We start from the raw sequence: 22,093 nt of genomic DNA, 5'->3' as shown, positions 1-22,093 counted from the left end.
TCGAGATATGGCCGGTCTATGGGACCTCCAGTTGATTGAAGGGTTTCTAGAATCCTGGGCCCATCCTGTCCAGAACATTAAACAAAATCAGTATATATAGTACCCAGGCACCCGGCCTACGGCAGGCTTCTATATATTGATTCTCATTGTCAATTGTCTTCCAACTGCAGATTATTGTTGGTGGCCGGCGTTTACCCTCCGGTGTACATCCCCCCGGAAAGTACCTCCCTCCCGAAAATACTCCTCGCAGAAAATACCCCCCAGAAAAATTCCCACCCCGAGCGGAAAATACCCCCGGAAAATACCGCCAGGAGAATACTCCTCCCCCGGAAAACACCTACACAGAAAATACCCCCCTCCAACAGAAATTATCCCCGAAAAATACCCCCATGGAAAACACTCCCCGTGGAAGAAACTCCCCACGAAAAATACCACCCTGGAAAACATCCCCCGGAAAACACGCCCCGAGGAAAATACCCCCGCAAGACTCCTCCCCCCTCCCTGGAAGATACCCCCGTGGAAAATACCCCTATTGCGGAAAATACCCACCTGTAAAAACCCCATTCCCCGGAAAATACCCAACAGAATAGATGGGAAATATATAATTTGGGCTATATATTTACACATAAGGGAGGGGGGTAATGCATTTAGACAGTTTGAAGTCAGAAAACAATTCTTACTTCATAATATGCAGAATAATTACACCTAACACATTTTGAATGCCGATCTGCTATACTTTAACCCACCCACCCCCCACCCCCGTCTAATGTGAAAACATATAAACCAAATTTTTTTCTAAGGTAATGAAGAAACTAACAGAAGAAGCCGGTTTGTTTTCGACTTTTACACATTGTATAGGTGAATGAGTAGCGTATAATATGCAAGTACCAGAAATTTTCATGGAGAAAGAACCGTATTTCTCGTTTTTTTTTTTTTTTTAACGTTCAGAAATTAAATTTAAAGAAAAGTTCTTACAACTGAAAGTAAGCAGCAGAGCCAAAACTTAAAGCGAACCAAAATCATTAAGTATGTGAATGGAGTTGCCCTTCCTACAAGACCTTTCGAGCAAGTATTAAAAGGAGCATGGGTGACAACACACGTACATTTTCAAGACCAGAACATAATTAGCACTTCACTAAAATAAGATAAAAAACAAATAACCGTTTATTGTCAGTTTGATATACATATTTTGATATTTATTCCTTATAGTCTTACTTCTTTATTTCTTGTATGAAAACACGAAAGGAAATAATACCTGGAAAAGACGGAGAAAAGACGCTCTTTTTTCTCCTCTCTTAGAGTTCACTTAAGAAGGTTAGATTTTGTTGTTGTTTTTTTTCCTTTTTCTTATTTTTTCTTGAGTACTGAGGACGACTTGGCGGATGTCCTTTTCGAAATGTTTGCTTGATTTTCATCTTCATATTTTGCTACTGGCTGACAAAATCCTCGTTTTTCACATATTTGATTTTTCTCTTTTCATTTATTATTTCTTTTCTTGTTTTCATACGTCGTGCATAGATCTCAGAACGTATTTCTCAGAACGTATTTCTCAGATCTCAGAACGCATTTACGTCTTTATTTACCATTAAGTAAAAAAAAAAACAAGTTTTTTTTACGTGAGAGTAACGAGCGATATTAAAACTTAAAACGAACAGAAATTACTCCCTATATGAAAGGAGCTCAACGCCTCGCTCTTTACGCTAAAGTTTGACTCTTTTTCTCAACTCTACTTTTTAAAACAGTAAAAGACTAGAACTTTCAGTATCCGTTAGAATGAGCCCTCTTACGACATTCTAGGACCACTGGGTCAAAACGATCACCCCTGGGAAAAAAGATAAAAACAAACAAACAAACAAATAAACACGCATCCGTGATCTGTCTTGTGGCCAAAAAAGGCAAAATTCCACAATTTTGTAGATAGGAGCTTGAAACTTCTACTGTACGGTTTTCTGATACGCTGAATCTGATGGTGTGATTTTCGTTAAGATTCTATGACCTTTTATGGGTTTTCCTCCTCTTTTCTAAAATAAGGTAAATCTTCTCAGGCTCGTAACTTTTGATGGATAAGCCTAAACTTAATGAAACTCATTATTTTAAATTCAGCATTAAATTGCAGATTTTTGATGTAGCTATTGTTATAATTAATTTTATAAAAATTCCGTTTTTTTTAAGTTTTGGTTACTACTGAGCCGGGTCGCTCCTTAATACAATTCGTTACCACGAACTGTTTGAAAGTCAAAAAAGTGAAAACATTTAAAAAATATATTGTGGTCTTGAGGTATTTTGCTTGTTTTGACTTTGAATTGGTTATTTATCGTAATTTCTGTTCGTTTTAGGTCTATTTCATTTATTGGCGGGGATTTGTGGTTGTTTCACTCTTGGAAAATTATTTGAATTTATTTCTAGACATTTTGGGCTTAACGAAGCTCTTTACCCTCCCTTTGCAAATTTGTTTTGTAGAATTTTTTTGAACTGGTCTTTTTCATAGAAAAAAATAATTTCCATGTTTTTTTTTATTATAATCCGTAGTTTTTACTTTGCAGATTATTTGACTTTATTTCTGCTCATTTTTGGTTTAGTGAGGCGCTTTAATTTTCTTTAAGAAACTGGTTCCGTTTGTTTCCCATAACAAATACTATCTGTAATTAATTAAATTAAAAAAAACAACGAGTTTTTCAACTGAAAGTAAGGAGCAGACTCAAACCTCAAAACAAACAGAAATCATGAAAGGGGTTGCCTCCTCCTCAAAACCTCGCTCTTTACGCTAAAGTTTTTCATATAGAATTTTCTAACAAACCTTATGATAGGCAGCTCAATAGTGCTGGCTAAGTTAAGAGTGATGTGGGTACAATGCATTATTATTATTTGTTTTTTATTTAGAGCAGGGTAATTCATATCGAAGGAGTGGTCGTAGAAACTACGAAAGGGGCTAATTCGACTGGGAGGAGGGGGCAACTAATCCCCCTCCCACGTCCAAAATTTGCCCAAATTCATCGGATACAAATTTTGAAATAACCATTTTGTTCAATATAGCGTAATAGAGGATGGCAAACCCCCACCCCGAAGCCCTTACGGCAAGAGTCACAAGTTAGGCCCTGGGGGTATTTCAAGTTTATATAGAAAGGTTGATGGTATTACCTTCGGAGGGGACTCAATGAACCGGTAATGAAAAGTTCTAGTGTCCTCTTTAAGATTCAGAGTTATCAGAGGGGGGACACCCCCGCGCACCTCATATTTTCCCAAAATGCATCTGATACACATTTTGAGATGGCCATTTGTTGTCGTAGACTTACACTTACTTACTTAGGTCCTCCCACACCTGAGGGTGCATAAGGCAGCAACAGTGGTTCGCCACGACTACCTGTCCTGAGCCCTCGACCAAAGCTCCTCCATCGAAGACCTCGCCAGCTTCGCCTCCTTCTCTAACATCCTGCCAATGGTAATTTTGGTTCTCCCTGACTTTCGGAGGCCAGGAGGTGTCCAACACCATATGTCATGAGGTAGCCTTCCATCACCCATTCGCACCATGTGCCCCCAATACATCCATCGTCGCTTTCTAATGGCATCAAGGATGGGGGTATGATTTGTCATGATGTAAATCTCATCATTCTTATTCTCTCAGTCCACTGTATATTCAAAATAGATCTTAGGTAGTTATTATCGAATGTCCGTAGTCGTTTTCCTAGTTGCGCAGTGATACTCCAAGTTTCACTGCCATAATATGCAAGGACGGAGAGGACATTGCTATTATGAATTCTGAGCTTTAGCTTCTGGGAATATTTGTTATTTCTCCAAACATTTTCTAAGACAATTGAAGGCAGAGCCAGCCAATTCTATTCGGCACAAGATTTCTCTTTCAGGATTGGCATCTTGCGTAAGAATGCTGCCGAGATATTTGAACTCTCTTACTACTTCAATTTCCTCATTGTTGACCAAAAGTCCCTCAGCTAAGTCAGGAATGACCACATTTGACATTGGTTTAGTCTTGTTTGCGTTTATGGAGAGTCCAACAACATTTGCCAAACGCCCAAGTTCATTTATATTGTGTTGTATAGCTTCTGATTCGTGAGTGAAGAGTGCAATATCGTCCGCAAAAAAACTATCATGAAGTGCTCTTAATGGGTTGAATTGTAGACCCCCACTGAAGCTACATCCACGAAGCACAAAATCTATGTTTATGGCAAATAACAGTGGTGATAAAATGCAGCCCTGCCTTACACCAGACTGAACGGTGAACCAGTCCTTTAGGCCTCCCTCGGCTTGTACTGCGCACATAATATCGAAGTATAGCGCTTTAATTATATTTACAATTTTAATCGGGATCCCGTAATGTATTGAAATTTTCCACATGGTCTTGCGGTGTATTGAGCCGAAGGCCTTGAGAAAGTCTATAAATACTGTGAGTAGTTGAACCTGCCATTCATTAGATTCTTCGGGCAGGACTCTCAGGCTAAATATTAGGTCACAACACGATCTGTTTTGGCGGAATCCATGTTGTTTATCTCTCAGAACTTTCTCCAATTTACTTTGAATTCTATTGAGAATAATTTGGCACAAAACCTTGCTCCAAACTGATTGTAAAGCGATGCCTCTTCAATTATCACAGTTAGTCTTTTGTCCTTTTTTGAAGAGTTTAACAATTACTTCCTTTGATCATTCACTCGGGACTTTTTCATCATCCCAAACACCTGACAAAAGTTCAAATATGGGCACTGCTAGGGCGCTTCTACCATATTTCAACAGTTCTGTCGTAGAAAATTCTAAAAGGGCTTATTAGATTGAATTGACGTGAATAGTGCCCTTTTAATAGTTGAAAGTGATTAGAGGGCAACTAACCCTCCCTCTTACGCCTACTATTTCTCTAAACACATCCAATCAAATTTTTCCATTATGTTCAGCGTAGTTAAACGGTCCGACAATTCTGCTTTGAGGTTGAAGATCCCCGGAGCCACCAGGGCATGGGTTGTAAGTTACGCAACAGGAGCATATAAAGTTTGTGTAGAATGGGCGGTTGTAGAAAGCTTTGAATGGGCGGTTGTAGAAAGCTTGGAATGGGCTCGTTGGATCGGAAATCAGATGTACTAGCACATTTTTAAGATTCAGAGTGTAGATCCACATCTCGTATTTTCCCGAATCGTATCTGATAAAAATCCTGATTTGGCAATTTGTTGTCGTAGAAAAGAGCTAATTCTATTGGAAACTGAAAGGGCTAGTGCTCTTTTTAATAGTCGAAAGATATTGGAGGGCATCTAACCCCCTCCCACACCCACCATTTCATCAAACACATCCAAAAAATTTCGAGACTGCCATTTTGTTCAACGTCGTGGAAAGGGCCGGAAATTCTGTCTTTGAAGATGACAATCCTCTACAGCCCTCAGGGCAAGGGTTGTAAGATATATCCGGGGGGCTCTGAAAGAGTGATCGTATAAACTTCAGAGGGGGCTCAGTGGATTAGTATCCATAAATTCTAGTTCTCTTTTTAAGATTCGGAGTAATTGGAGGGGGTGGGCCCCACACCTCGTATTTTCCCGAAAAAAATCTGATTTTAATTTTGAGATGGCCATTTGTTGTAGAAATTTCGAAAACAGCCCATTCGATTAGAAATTGAAAGGGCTAATGTCCTTTTTAATAGTCGAAAGTAATTGGAGGCCAACTAACCCCCATCCCACACCAACCATTTCTTCAAACACATCCAGTAAAAATTTTGAGATAGCCATTCTGTTCAATGTAATTAAAAGGTCTGGAAATTTTGACGATGACAACCAACGACAGCTGTACACAGTTTCACTTTATGCCCTGGGGACATATTAGCTATATATAGAAAAGTTGATGGCATGAACTTCGCAGGGGGCTCATTGGATTCGTAGTCAGAAGTTCTAGTGCCTTTTTTTGGAACTCAGAGTAATCGAAGGGTGGATACCCCCCACCACACCTTGTATTTTACCGAAGTGCATCTGATAATAACTTTGAGATGGCCATTTTTTGTCGTAGAAACTTCAAAAATGGCTCATTCGATTAGAAATTGATAGCCCCGGTGTAATTTTTAATGTCAAAAGTCATCAGAGGGCCACTAACCCCCTCCCTTGCCTTATTTCTCTAAAACCACCCAATCAAAATTTTGAGATAGCCATTTTGCTCAACATACTTTAAAAGACCGGAAACTAAGTCTTTGAGGATGACTCCCCACCACAACCTTCAGGGTACGGTAAATTTTGCCCTGGGGTACGTAAGATATATATAGAAAGAGTGATCTTATTAACATCGGAGGGGGTTTGTTGGATTGGTAATTTGAAGTTCTAGTGACCTTTTTAAGATTCAGATTGATTGGAGGGTGGATAACCCCACCCTTCCAGACCTCGTTTTTTCCCGTAATATATCTGATAGAAACTTTGAGATGTTCATTTTCTGTCGTAGAAGCTTCGAAAAAGGCTCATTCGATTAGAGACTGAAAGGGCTAGTGTCATTTTTATTCGCCAAAACTGATTGAAGGCTAACAAGGCCCCTTTCGCACCCATTAATTCCCAAAATATATCTGATCAAAATTTTGGGATAGCCATTTTTTTCAGTGTAGTTGAAAGGTCTGGAAATCATGTCTTTGACAACCCCCATTCCTTCTCAAAACCAAAACTTAATTTGCACTATGCTGAAAAGAGGCTGAACTGATTGTCAGTTTAGAATACATACACTGATACATATTCGTTAAAGTTTCAATAATTTTCAATTTATTAAATTTAAAAAAGTTAAAACATTTTAAACTTTTCTTGTTTATTTAAATCATACAATAAATAATAGAGACAAACTCAAAACGAGCAAAAATAAAGATGAGTAGGGCTGATAACCACTCTGATCTCAAGATCAGAAAACAATTTGCGCTTTACTGAAAACAACAAACAAATGACCATGGATTGTCTGCTAAACTTACATTTACTAACATTCCTTCGGTAAGGTTTTGATTATTTTTCATTTATGAAATTAAGGAAGGTGAAAACATTTCAACCTTTTTTTTTCAGTAAAGCGCAAATTGTGCTCTGGTCTTGAGAAGGCATAGGGATTATCATCTCTACTCATTTCAAGTTTTGCTCGTTTTGATTCGGACTCGGCTGTTTATTGGAATTTCCGCTTGTTTTGAGTTTCATTGATTTATTGATAGTGATTAGTGGTAGTTAAGCGCTTGGAAGATTATTTGACTTTATTTTTGCTCATTCTTGGCTTAATGGAGCTCTTTACTTTTCTTTGAAAAAGTTTTCTTATGGAAACCTTTTGAATTAATTGTTCTAATTAAACATCTATTTTGTTTCAGGAATTGTTTGTAAAGAATTAGGATAAAAATTCAAAACTTTAGCGTAAAGAGCAAGGTCTTGTGGAAGGGTCGACTCCTTTCATATACGTAATAATCTTTGTTCTTTTTAAGTTTTGATGTTGCTCCTTACCTTCAGTTGAAAAAAACTGATTTTTATAAATTTAATTTCGGATCGTTTTTAAATGATACCGGGAAATCTGGCTCTCTCTCTCCATGAAAAATTTCGGTACTTGTGTATTATAACCCACTCACTCAAGTTTACGATATGTAGAACTCGAGAACAAACCGGTTTCCTCCTTAGTTTCTTTGTTACTTTAAAAAAATGGGCTATATATTTGCACATTAGGGAGGGGGGGGTAAAGTACAGGAAGTTTATATGCAAAGTACGTTAGGCACAATTATTCTGTATATTATTAATTAAGAATTGTTTTCAAACTTCAAACTATACATACACTTTATCCCCCCCCCCTTTATGTGCAAATGTATAGCCCGAATTATATATTCTCCATCTATTCTGTCACTTGTCTTTGTCTCGTGCTAAGCTGGAAGAAAGTAGTGAAGAAACCGGTTTGTTCTCGAGCTTTACACAGTGTAAACTTGAGTGAGTGGCATATAATACACAAGTAAAAAAATTTCTTCTCCCTATGGAAAATGAAAAAAAAAACTCAAATAAAATTATAAATTTGGAAAGCCTTATTTTCCACTGGGTGGGGGCATTTCCCGTGGGGAGTATTATCGGAGGGGGATATTTTCTACTGGTGGGGTTTTTTCCATTTTCGGAAAACATACTCAGGGGGGTGGCATTTTTCGGGAGGCTTTTTTTCGCGGTTTCTCGTATTTGCAATCTTCAGTAACTTATTTCTTTTCTCAGATCCGCCATATTTAAGAAACTCATTTACCACACTGTCAGCACCTGGAAACTTACTATTTTTTAATCCTTTAAGTACTGTTGCTAATTCTTCCTCAAAAATAAATCTTCCTTTGCATCCAATTTATTACAAACTTTTTCATTTTCCTCTATATCCTTCAGCTTCATCTCGGTTAAGCACATTCTCCGAATGCTTTGCACATCTCTCTTAAAGTCTTTTGATATCACTAATTGTTGCCCCACTCCTACCTTTAACTGGGACAATTCTAGATTGACTAGTCCCTCTCAATTTTTTTTAAAGTAGCTGTACAGTACTAAAAATATTTTTATGAGAAAGTTCAAATTTCTTCTTATTTCAATTTTCACTTCACAATCAGTTAAGTTGCCATTTAAACTTCAAAAGTATTAATGTTCTCTGAGCAAATGTTTTAATATTTTAATTCCAAATAGAAAAATACTTGAAAATTTTAAAATAATTTTCTTTTTCTTTTCGATTTAATCAACTCTTCACGTCAATTTATGGTTAGAACTTCAGTGAATGTAATATGCGAAGGTCTATTCAACTGGTTTATGATAACAATTACAACATCAGCAGTTATAAAACAGATTTGGAAAAAAAACGAAAAATACCGGGTCAAAATAAAACCAATTCAACAAAAAATTTGGACAGAGTTCTTAAGCGAACAAAATAGGAAATACTTTATTTTTTTTAAAGTAGAGTTGTGGGAAAGAGTCAAACTTTAGCCTAAAGAGCGAGGTGTTGCGGAGGGGACAACCCCTTCATATACAGAATAATTTCTGTTCGTTTTATGTTTTAGTGTCACTCCTTACTTGTAGTTAAAAAAACTTGCTTTTTTTAAACTTGCTTTATTTAATATTAACAAGAGTCGAAATCCTGAACAGACAATCCCAAGCCTGCACATTAATGTGATCAATTATTCGCCGTGTTTGTGTTTCCGAGGTGGTTATTATGCTTGGATGCGCATTTTTGTTGCAGCATTGAATTTAATTTGCTGACCCCCCCCCCCCTCAGACAGGCTTTTACTTCTCAGGCTGGATGTCGAAGTGATGATGTTTTTTATTTTGGTAATAATAGTTTTTTCTCTCTGTCTCTCTACAAACTAAATACTTTTTCGTTTCCAGATATGCACATAATAACGAGCTAAATTTAGTCCTACCAATAAGCTACGGGACAAATTATCTTGGTCAACCCGATGTTTTTAGCGTTAAAATGGTAGAAAATGCACCATGGCACAGCTTAGGTTATGACATTTTTGCAGTGCACACACGATGGAACCATGAGGCAGTGCGGTCATTAATTGGTGAATCTGCAGTTTACGTAACTATGCTCAGAAGCCCAGTGGACATATTTGAATCTTTTTATTCATACTCAAAACTTGATGAATCTTATAATGCATCATTGCCTGATTTTATTGACAAGCTAAGTGATCGTCACTTCAAGTTAAACATTGCAGAAAAGCGGAAATATAAATTTGTGGGTCGAAACCAAATGGCATGGGACTTTGGATTGAAACCCAAGTTCTTTGAAAATGATGAAGCCATTGACAAATTGATTCAATATATTGATGAAAATTTCCATCTAGTGATGATCGCAGAACGCTTTGAAGAGTCTATTGTTCTGTTCAGAAATTTAATGTGTTGGGAAGACAATGATGTCACGTATTTAAAGTTAAATGCAAGGGTTGATAATAAAAAAATGAATCTAACCAACGAACAAAGAAGCATTTTAGCTAGCTGGTTAAGTGCTGATATGAAACTATATAAATATTTTTCCAAAAAGTTTGATCAGCTGATAGACGGTTTTGGGAAGAAAAGAATGAAGAAACAAGTTGAAGAATTACTGGCAAAAAATAAAGAATTAGAAAACAAGTGTGTCGAGAAAATTGTCACAAATGAAGAGCTTGGCATGAAAGAAAAATGGTATAGTGACACTGTTTATTCATACAGGATCAGGTAAGGTATATTTTCACTTGGAATTATGCAAAAAAGGGGTATATTCGAGTTTTCATGATTGTTAAACTGCAGCAAACAGCTGAATTAGATAATATCAGGGGAACAAGGTTCACTCGATGAAGTGAATTTTAAACTTAAAAATGGCGTCCAGTATAATTTTTTCTTGGGAAATGCAATCTCCCATACTCCAACTCAGAGAAAAAACCTTTTTGTGCATTTTTGCTAGATTTAGTTTCATTGAAATTAAGTTTTTTGATAGCAAAACAAAATATAACATTTTAATTACAAAAAAAAGTGTAAGCCTCTATCAATAGAGCATACCAGGCATCATTGGTGCCAGTTGTGCCAGGCATCAGTGGTGCCACTGATACCTGGCATCAGTGGTGCCAGTTGTGCCAGGCATCAGTGGTGCCACTGATACCTGGCATCAGTGGTGCCAGTTTGCTAAAACACAGAGGAAGGTTTTCCTCTAGTACAAATACAGGAAGTTTTTTTTTTTACTCTAGAGGTCAACTATCCTCATCTTATAACATCTCTGGTAGACTGGAAGATATTATTCTAATTTTGTGTTTTTTATAATAATTCCATTGGGTTTGACAAACAACTAAAAAAGAAAAAAAAAAGTTTTTCCACGTCTGTAGAACGACTCATCTAAAAAACCAAAGAGTCCTAAGATATGGAATAGTTTATCTTATGTAAGAAGTCAAATCAGTTTTGATTGGTTATCAAATACGTTTTTGGACTTTCCTTTTGAGGTGCAGAGATGCAGAGGTGCAGAGATCAAATCATTGAGATCAGACTTCCCTTTGAGGTGAAGAGATGCAGGGATGCAGAGGTGCAGAGATCAAATAAGTGTGGATTGGTTATCAAATTCATTTTTGGACTTCCCTTTGAGGTACAGAGATCAAATCATTGAGATCCGACTTCCCTTTGAGGTGAAGAGATGCAGGGATGCAGAGGTGCAGAGATCAAATAAGCGTGGATTGGTTATCAAATTCATTTTTGGACTTCCCTTTGAGGTGCAGAGATCAAATCAGTATGGATTGGTTGTCAAATACGTTTTTGGCCTTCCCTTTGAGGTGCAGAAACCTCAGATAAATCCATTAGTTTTGCCCTGTAAGCAGTCATACTGATGAATATTTCGGATAAGATGCCCTACATTAAACTAAACCTACACTAAACTAGATAAAGCTGATATTTTCTGTTAATTTACATGCTCTAAACACTTATTCCGGATAGCAAACTTCCACAGGAAACAATATTCATGGACCTTTGAACCTCCTGGTACGTTTTCTTGTAAATTTTAAGTTCTATGCTACCACTTTAAACATAAATTTTCGCTGTCCTTTGCCCTTCTCTGTGGGAGTTAGACGGTCAAAATAAGGTATAATACCTTTTGATTTTCAGCAATAAACAGGGAGAGTGACATTGAGGAAAACAGTTCGAAAAATCATGAAAATAAATTTTTGTCACATATGAAAAACAAATCAACTTTTATAAAATTTCTTTTATTATATTATGTTTAGAATTTCCGTCTATAAAAAAAAACTTTAACAGGAACTTTTGGTGAGGCGTTTTCCAGTCATATTATGGCTTATGAACTCCGTGAATATGTCTCTCATCAGGGAAACCAAGTCAGGTGGGACGCCAAAGTGAAGAAGAACTTTCTCTCTAGAGGAGGTGGAGTGCCTGCTTAAAGTCTACGAAGAGGTGGTAGATACGGTAGTCAAGATATTTTTCCATTGTTTGGTTGACTTTAAAACGTTGTTCAGCAGTCGGCCTTTTCGGTAGGAAAACCACTTGGTATTTTGGAATGAACGCTGAGCATATTGCTTCGATGCACCCAAGCTTGTCTCTTGTGAGCATTTTAGTGGCATGAAAGGTGACATTGATTGGTCGGTACTTGTCATAAACTGCTAATGAATATTTCTTATGGAGACGAACTGGCATGGCTTCGTATTATGAGGGGAAGTGACTTGCTTCCCAGGCAGATGGGTTGATTTTGCGATATCGTTCAACGAGGGATTCGTGGTTGACCTTAAGAATTTCTGTCTGTATTCTGTCAGGCCAGTAGTTTTATTTGTTATCATATCTCTGGCGACTACTTCTATTTTTGAGGAAAAAAGGGGTGGGCTTGGGTCTGTAACGATTACGGAGAATCCAGATAGCATTGTGGTCATGAAGGATGGTCAAATTCAGCGGTTTCAAAGGACACTTTCCATTTAGAGTGGAGTTCGTCTGTAGGGTGTATTTGGCTGCCATGTTCGTCAAGAAGGGAGTATACCTTGATTTTCTTTTGTTTAGCTGATTCCCTCACTCTTCTGTGCGTAAAGTGTATGTAAGCATTCTTGAAAGTCGTTTCGCAATGTTCACATTTTCCTTAATAAGGCAGGTTGAGGATGGTGTATGTCTTTCTATACAACCTGTTTAAATTGCTTATATTTGCCTTTGTTTTTCTTAATAGTGAGGTTGTAGTTCCCACCGCACATCTAGATGACCTCGTGTGTGATCTAAGAATCGAGTCATTCTTTTTATGCGTAAACAATCCATATATCAACCAGTTGTCAATACCTTTCTTCGACAGGGTTAGCAGATAATATCCATTTTGTTGGATATTATGACATTCTAGGCTGTTCAGGTCGCTTGGACATTCAGGAGATCTACTTGAAATTTTGTGAGTTTTCCAGACAGCTTTAAAGCCATTTTAAATCCTATTCATAAAATAGACATAACCAATGAGTGGTCGCTATCATAGTCACAAGGGCCACTGCAACCGTGCTAATAGCAGACGATTTCAAACATCTAGATACTAAGATCTAGTTTGTGAGAATTTGAGTTCTTCCATTTGGGGTGTTCCAGGTAGTTTTACACCTGGGTCTGTGTTTGAGGAGAGTGTTTGCGAAGACTAAATTGCTATCACGATAGAATTCAACCAGGCATTCATCTCTTTTATTTAGTTGTCCGTGGCCAAATTAACCGGCACGGCTTCATGGTCCACGAGGTCCTTGCCAACAATGGCATTAAATTCACCAGTGATAGAGTTTATGTCCGTTTTTGGCAGAAATGACTAGACTTTGAAGCTTGAAGTAGAAATTTTCAGGCTTTTCATTATCCCTGCTGGAGTTCTAATTGTAAACTTGGGTAGCTGTAAGATTTAAAGGTAAGCTTTTCAGGTTGATCATGAAACGCCGTGTAGAGACGGGAGTTGCAATAATCAGAGATCTTCTAGTCTTTCTAAAGAGTATAAATCACACTTCCTGCCAATATTTTGCATCATTAGGTCCAGAGAGAATAAGCGTGGCTTCAGCATTTCGCTTTTTGCCAGTGATCGAGAGGTGGTTTCCAGGCACACATCTATATAACCCCAGCTGTACCAGTTTGTTTCTCACAGAAGTAGGTCTATTTTTTCTTATTGGCAAAGATTCTTGTATTAAGGGTACCAACTGACAGGGTTGTAGTTGGCGATGCAAAGGCGTCAAAGGTTGGAGTTGTCATATTTGTGAGATTCATGCTCGGCAAATTGTCAGCTGCCCCAGATGTAGTAGTCTTTAATATATGCCATTCGTCAGTTACTCATATGCAGTAGTACTGTTTTTTATTTGATCACTTATTCATATTCATCATTATATAGGTAAAGAAGGGTTTTTTATTGGCTGGCTTCAGGACTGAGTAAGTCATTTTTGTTTATCCATTGCAGAAGCCAATTATTTCTACTACCGATAATGCGCCCTTGTGGCGTCTTGCAACACCAGTAATTTGACCCATTACTTGGAGAAGGATTGTTACAGATAGGGTGTATCCAAACGCCAACGGGCCTTGCCCAGCGTCCACGTCCTCCATAAAAATTTACGACCCCCAGCTGACGGTGCTCTAGGTATGTTTCAGGACCTCCTGAGACTGGTTTCCTCTTGGTCTGCACTTCCCTACACCAGAGATACCCTACATATCTACAGAGCACTACCCTAAATGCCACCTGGAGACATACTGAAATGCTTGGAGGAAACCCTTACTGAGAAAGAAACGTAAAATAAACAGAGTTCATTGAATCAATTGCAATGGCGTACTGAATAACTGCAGTATTTGTGCTCCAATGAAAGCAGGTCAGGTAGATACAACCACTACTACTACTAGCAATTCACTGCATCTCCAAGATGCCTATGGCCAAAACAGCTACACATGCTCCTCGTATGTTCCGACCTATTCCAAGTTTTCATGAAAGTTTTACATTTCTTTAGTTCCTTCCATATAACCTTTTCCCAGCCCTTTCGAAGATAACTTGTTTTTCGCCTGATATTAGAGGGAAAGCCGCAATCAAAGTCTTTGGTAATCTGTCATCCCTCTTCCGTAGCCGTCTTATTAAGTGTAGTCCTATGAAGAGGGATTGACCTCATTTTTCTGACAGATTACGTACTGTTTATCATCATCCACAGAGAGTCGAATCGAAGTATCAGTTGATGGCCCTTTTTTATATGGATATGTAGCAGGCCTGTCGCCCAGAGTTGTGGCAGCGGGAATTGAGCCTTGTCCTGCCAAGCAGAGTACTTGTTTGACTTACGGCCAGTACAAAGAAAACCTAAGACTATCCTTACACTATTCATCTGGAAAACATTCAAAAAATATTTCTCAGTCTTTCGAAGCACGAATGCTTGACCACTGTCATTACTGTGTTCCAATATTCTAACCTTATTTTGCTAAATTATCCCTTACCAGTTACGCCAATAATTACACTTATAAACAACTACTTATAGATAATTACACCAATAATTTTTTACTTGTAAAAGGATGAAATTGCAGCTTATTGAGCTTTGAGTCACAATAAGAAATAATAACTCTAATAAGACAGGCAAAGCTTTATGAGACAAAATACAATAATTACTATCTCATATTCAAGGAACAAATAACCAAAATTAATTACAATGAACCCTTTGTTACAATTGAAAATGGAGATATAATTACCGGGATAAAACTTTTACTTATGGCATTGACAGTTTTTTTCTACTGTATTAATTAAAAGTTTTACCCGTTATTTATGTATGTATATATTTTCATTCTATTTGCAAATGCACCGTGGAAAGGCACGGGAAAGGCACCGTGGTATAAGAAATTATTGACAGTATCTATCTTTGTGATTTTTTTTTTGCCCTTTTATTCATTTTGTGTGCTAATTTCTTACTCTCTCAACCTTTTTTTTTAGAAATACCTAAAAATTTTATGCGTTTGGTTGTAGGCTTTGATTTAACTTGATAATGTTTTACAGTTTATAATAGAAGATATCCTTTTATAAAAATGGTTTGTTTTTATATTAAAAATAGAGAAATTCTATGTTTAAATTTAAATTTGTTTACAATACTATTTAGGCTTTAGTTTTGTAGGGTGTATGTCTCCATAATAACAAAAAATGTATTTACGAATAATATTAAAATTGTTACTAATTACAAAATGCTTCAAATCATCTATACAATCCAGTAAAGAAAATGGTAGCAAAAGATTACTAGTTATGTTTACATACGATTTTATGGTGAGTTCAGACGTACTCGTAAAATAGTTCCCCTGTAAATGCGGGCATGGAAAAAATTGTACTGTTTACGCTATAACTGCTATTTCTATTAGCTGCAAGGGGCACTCAAACTACTTATTTTAATTAAACAATAAGAAATAGGATGTTTCTGATTCTCTATTTATTTATGGGAAAAGCAGGGACGTAAAGGGCTTGGCCGAGTATTTCCCATCCTAGGAACCCGCCTCGAATTCTCGATTTTCCTGTGTTTCTTTGCAATACTTCGTCTTATCATGAAATAGAACGTTTTTTATTATTACCCTCCTCCCCACCCACCGAAAAATTTCTGCTTGCGTGACAGGTTAAAAGGTTTAAAAATTGTTTTTAAACTATTCTTGACGTGGTATAATATCAATTCCGAGTTTTCATTCCTTAACAAAAGCCGGTTAACATGAAAATAGTCGGTAATTATAATGATGACCAATCAAAATTGGTCAGCCAAAAATAAATACCAATCACAGACAAGTTTACATTTTTACGGATTTTTTTTTAAACTAGTTTAATAGGCGTACTTGACTTTTCAAATCAACAAGAAGTAAATAATGACACTTTTCTAGATTTGTATTTACAGGCGACGAGACAGTTTTTCCAACGTTTTCAAACTCACCATTATCGTGAGATCTTTTCTAAGAAATTAGTCTTAATTTTATCATATTTGCAAGATTATGCATTTGATTGTATTTCAATTAGACTGTTCAATTAGACAGGAACTGGAAAAGGCTTTCTAAGAAATCTCAGATTTTCTTTTTGAAGCATAAAATAAGAAATTATGTAAACCTCTTTATTTATTTATCGGAAATTCTGAGCCATTGACTAATGAATATGATTAAGGTTAATAGTTTTGTTTATTTTTATGGGCTAACGTAAGTTAAGAAGATTATATTAAAAAGTTTTATTTTCTCTTTGCAGAGATCTTTTTTCTATCAATTTATTTGTTACACCTTACAGCTAATTCATTATAGTTTAAATATATGCATATTTGTTACACCTTACAGCTAATTCATTATAGTTTAAATATATGCATATATATGAATAACATTCATAATATATATATATATATATATATATATATATATATATATATATATATATATATATATATATATATATATATATATGTCAAAAGCGGTTCCATATTTTTTGGACTGACCATCTGCTGCACGAAAGTGCAATTTTAGAACTATTTAGTCATGTGTAGCACTTTAGCAGGCGCCATATTTAATCAAGGACGTTTCTTTTCAAATGACCAAATTTATAATTTAGACATATAACATGCATTTACATGACATATCTCACATCAAAATAAACGTCTTAAGATTTTTCTTTCATGAAAATTATCTAAATACATTTAAATACGGGATATACATTTTTGTATTTAAATACAAAACCGGAAAATTACCACTATATGCTTAGTAATTTACGCACATGACCTTGAAGATTTATTATCTTGAAGATTTTTTGTAAACATATTTTAACACCTGAATGAAACTGCTAGTGATATAAAAAATAGGGACTGGTATGCTCTTCTGGCTGAAACTGCTAACTGTTTTCTGTGCACTTACTTACAAACAAACTTTAAAAGATAATAGGTCAGCATTTCAAACTTATCCATCACCAAATTATAACAACAAGAAACATTCATTTATTTCCTCCCCCTACAGCCATAACGTAATTCAATAGGTCTAAGTAATCGTTAAGTCACAAAGGCAAGATACTAAGTATACTTTGATATTGAGAATAAATATTTTCATCCCTAAGTAAAATTCCTAACATTGACCAAAAGAGACTGGTATGCTCTTCTGATAGCAATTGCCAAAAATTTCGTGTAATGCACTCTGTGTAACTAGCAAACTATAATATAAGAATATAATAGCTCAGCCTAAGAAACTTAGCCATTTGAGGTAGAATTATAGCTAGGTGAGACTTTACAAATATAATCCCCCACACTCGCAAAGGTAAGATCTACACTATTTCCTGATAACAAAATATTTTAGTTCATGCCCTTGAAGCTAATACTTAAGTAAAATTACATAATAGTATAAACTAAAAAGACTAGAATGTTGTTCTAATATCAATTGCTTTCAGCATTCAGTGCAAAATGTAGATATGTAGATTACATAATAGTATAATACATATAATACATATATAATACATATATAATACATAGTATAAATTACATAATAGTATAAACTAAAAAGACTAGAATGCTGTTCTAATATCAATTGCTTTCAGCATTCAGTGCAAAATGTAGATATGTAGATTACATAATAGTATAATACATATAATACATATATAATACATAGTATAAATTACATAATAGTATAAACAAAAAAGACTAGAATGCTGTTCTAAAATCAATTGCTTTCAGCATTCAGTGCAAAATGTAGATATGTAGATTACATAATAGTATAATACATATAATACATATATAATACATAATATAAATTACATAATAGTATAAACTAAAAAGACTAGAATGCTGTTCTAATATCAATTGCTTTCAGCATTCAGTGCAAAATGTAGATATGTAGATTACATAATAGTATAATACATATAATACATATATAATACATATATAATACATAGTATAAATTACATAATAGTATAAACTAAAAAGACTAGAATGCTGTTCTAATATCAATTGCTTTCAGCATTCAGTGCAAAATGTAGATATGTAGATTACATAATAGTGTAATACATATAATACATATATAATACATAGTATAAATTACATAATAGTATAAAAAAAAAAAACTAGAATGCTGTTCTAAAATCAATTGCTTTCAGCATTCAGTGCAAAATGTAGATATGTAGATTACATAATAGTATAATACATATAATACATATATAATACATAGTATAAATTACATAATAGTATAAACTAAAAAGACTAGAATGCTGTCCTAATATCAATTGCTTTCAGCATTCAGTGCAAAATGTAGATATGTAGATTACATAATAGTATAATACATATAATACATATATAATACATAGTATAAATTACATAATAGTATAAACTAAAAAGACTAGAATGCTGTTCTAATATCAATTGCTTTCAGCATTCAGTGCAAAATGTAGATATGTAGATTACATAATAGTATAATACATATAATACATATATAATACATAGTATAAATTACATAATAGTATAAACTAAACAGACTAGAATGCTGTTCTAATATCAATTGCTTTCAGCATTCAGTGCAAAATGTAGATATGTAGATTACATAATAGTATAATACATATAATACATATATAATACATATATAATACATAGTATAAATTACATAATAGTATAAAAAAAAAAACTAGAATGCTGTTCTAAAATCAATTGCTTTCAGCATTCAGTGCAAAATGTAGATATGTAGATTACATAATAGTATAATACATATAATACATATATAATACATAGTATAAATTACATAATAGTATAAACTAAAAAGACTAGAATGCTGTCCTAATATCAATTGCTTTCAGCATTCAGTGCAAAATGTAGATATGTAGATTACATAATAGTATAATACATATAATACATATATAATACATAGTATAAATTGCATAATAGTATAAACTAAAAAGACTAGAATGCTGTTCTAATATCAATTGCTTTCAGCATTCAGTGCAAAATGTAGATATGTAGATTACATAATAGTATAATACATATAATACATATATAATACATATATAATACATAGTATAAATTTCATAATAGTATAAACTAAAAAGACTAGAATGCTGTTCTAATATCAATTGCTTTCAGCATTCAGTGCAAAATGTAGATATGTAGATTACATAATAGTATAATACATATAATACATATATAATACATAGTATAAATTACATAATAGTATAAACTAAACAGACTAGAATGCTGTTCTAATATCAATTGCTTTCAGCATTCAGTGCAAAATGTAGATAAATGCAATTGACACAATCATGCAAAATAGATTTGGAAAAGAGACTGTACCTCTGAAGCCAGAGAACGAAATGAAGAAGAAAGGGAGAGGGTCAAGTGCTGCATTTGTGTTAGAAACTAGGCTCGAATTGCAAGGCAGTAGAAAGATTAAAATCGGTCACCCGAGGTCTGTAGCTGACTCCAATAAGTACATAGGCGGATTGGACATGGCTGATCGTATTATCAATTATTAGTTATTCGCTTCCAGAACTAGAAATTGGACCGTAAGATTCCTTCATCATTTTATTTATGTTGCATACTCAAACACTTTCATCGAGATGCAGGCTCATGAAGAAAATAGAAGGGTAAACTTGAACAAACTCAATTGCAGAGCACCTTCTCTGTCGGCCAAAACTGGAGCAGTAAGTTGAGGAAGATGATGATTGTGAAATAATTTCGGCTAGTAATTTCAGAAAGCCCCAACCGTTACTGCCTGAGAGAGGTAGAGGAGTCATTCACTTACCCGAATACCACGACCTAAAGAATACGAAGAGGTGCCGCCTTCCAGGCTGCTCAATGAAGACGAGGTGGAGGTGTGTTGAATGTTAGAGTGTTTATAAGTCTTGCTGTTGATAGAAACTTCTTTTCTCTTTTCTACCAGTAAACTACTGGTAGAAACAAGAAAATCAGTTTCTGTTTCAAAGAAAACTTTAATTTTATGTCCCTTTCTCTTGATGAAAATATAGGTGTTTTGTAGTCGACATGCATGTCTGTTTTACTCTGTTGGGAACCGATTTCCATGGTAATGGGCAATGGATTCCAAAGAGCGGGAAGGTGTGAAAATTTTTTAGGGTCATTTTTGAAATCAGTGATTTTTTAATACTTGCGGTGTAAAAACCGCACGTCTTCAATACCTATATCTATGCCGGGATTCAGGAGGTTATGTATATCCCTATTTGCTTCAGTCTAAATTGTCGTAAGCAGACAAAAGGGGAGTTAAGGGAATATTTTGTCATTGGAATCCTTTCTCGTTTTGAGCCCAAATCTTAACTACCTCTTATCCAGAGACATTGTTTTGGGGGACAGGGGTGGCTTATAGAATGGGTCCTGGTACTTAGAAGGGAGTAAAGGTCAAAACTGTTGAATGTAATAATTATTGGACGAACAGGCTAACGCTACACATCCAAAAAATTTGATATTCTCAAAATTACTAAGGATTTCAATCCTCTGCAAAAAATCTGCGAGGTAAGCCATCTTTGTTTTAGACATAACGATGAGTTCTATGAATTGTATTTCATATATTATGAGTTATGTTATATTAGACGATTATATTAGTTATTTTAGATGTTATCTTATATGAGCTATATTTCAAGTATGAGAATCTTTCAGCTCTTATTTAACAGCAATTTTCTTATATTTATTCGCTTTGCAAAACCATTATTTTTAGGGATAGTCCAGAATGCAGATATTATGGAATTAAAGAAAATACATTCTTGAATGAGCTACAAGCGATTCAAACAGCAAGGGTGAAGGAGAAAACTGAAAGGGAGAAAGTGACAGAGAATTGAAGAAATGGTGATAAATCGTTAGGTGCTATGATGAACATATGTCTGTTGTACAATTCCGAACTATTTTTCTAAATTGAAGCATAAAAGTATTTTGAATAATTGAGTAATTGAGGCCCAATGAGTAATTTAACGAAAAGACGACTAAGTTTTCCAAGGTAACATAGGTCAAATTTTAAGGGCCACAGCTGAGCGGAACTAGGGATACTGAGATTTAACTTTAAAAATCCCTAGTCACCTGCCACATTTTGTCACTGACCATTATACCTTGAATCTTGGGAACAATTTTACCTAAGCATCCTTTTCTTTGGAAAATAATAGTTCGTAATTATTAAATACAATTATATTTTAAATATAATTAAAATAATTTAATTATACGAACAGAAAATATTAACACGAACAGAAAATATTACGTATTTGAGAGGGCTAGCCTCTCCTCAATAGCTCATTCTTACGCAAAATTTTTTTTTAACTTTTAAAAGAGATTATTATTCGAATTAAACATGCTTTGTAATTCAGAAGTCATTCTTAAATAACTGGAACAAAAATCAAACTTAGGTTATTATAAGGTTATTATTAGTTAAAAAAAGTAATTCAATATGAAAATTTCGTTTTAATTATTCATGTACGGTGAGCCAAAAACGTCTATAAATCAAATTAACAGAAAACAAGTTTTTTGTAAGGTAACATTCCGTGTAGGAGAGCGAGATTACTTAAAAACGATCACAAAAGATCACTTATACAAGAAATAACAAGAAGTTTTTTTTCAAGAGTGAAGGTAAAAAGCAATACTAAAGTTAAATCGAACAGAAATCTTATATATATATATATATATATATATATATATATATATATATATATATATATATATATATATATATATATATATATATATATATATATATATATATATATATATATATATATATATATA

At 34.7% G+C, this 22,093-nt stretch overlaps 1 protein-coding gene across 1 annotated transcript in view; it reads left to right on the top strand.

Annotated features, from left to right (window-relative positions):
* LOC136030851 (galactosylceramide sulfotransferase-like) overlaps nucleotides 1-21,261 on the top strand; it is a 69,615-nt gene extending 48,354 nt beyond the window's left edge. Inside the window, exons 4-5 of the mRNA XM_065709900.1 lie at nucleotides 9,312-10,142; nucleotides 21,042-21,261. Of these exons, the coding sequence (XP_065565972.1) occupies nucleotides 9,312-10,142; nucleotides 21,042-21,162 (952 nt within the window). The 3' untranslated portion in view covers nucleotides 21,163-21,261. The remainder of the gene's footprint in view (nucleotides 1-9,311; nucleotides 10,143-21,041) is intronic.
* Nucleotides 21,262-22,093: the final 832 nt, after the last annotated feature.

The sequence above is a fragment of the Artemia franciscana genome, chromosome 9, assembly GCF_032884065.1.
Source record: "Artemia franciscana chromosome 9, ASM3288406v1, whole genome shotgun sequence".
NCBI classification, from domain to species: Eukaryota; Metazoa; Arthropoda; class Branchiopoda; order Anostraca; family Artemiidae; genus Artemia; species Artemia franciscana.
Note: the sequence above shows the minus strand (reverse complement) of the source record. Positions and strands in the feature narration are given on the sequence as shown.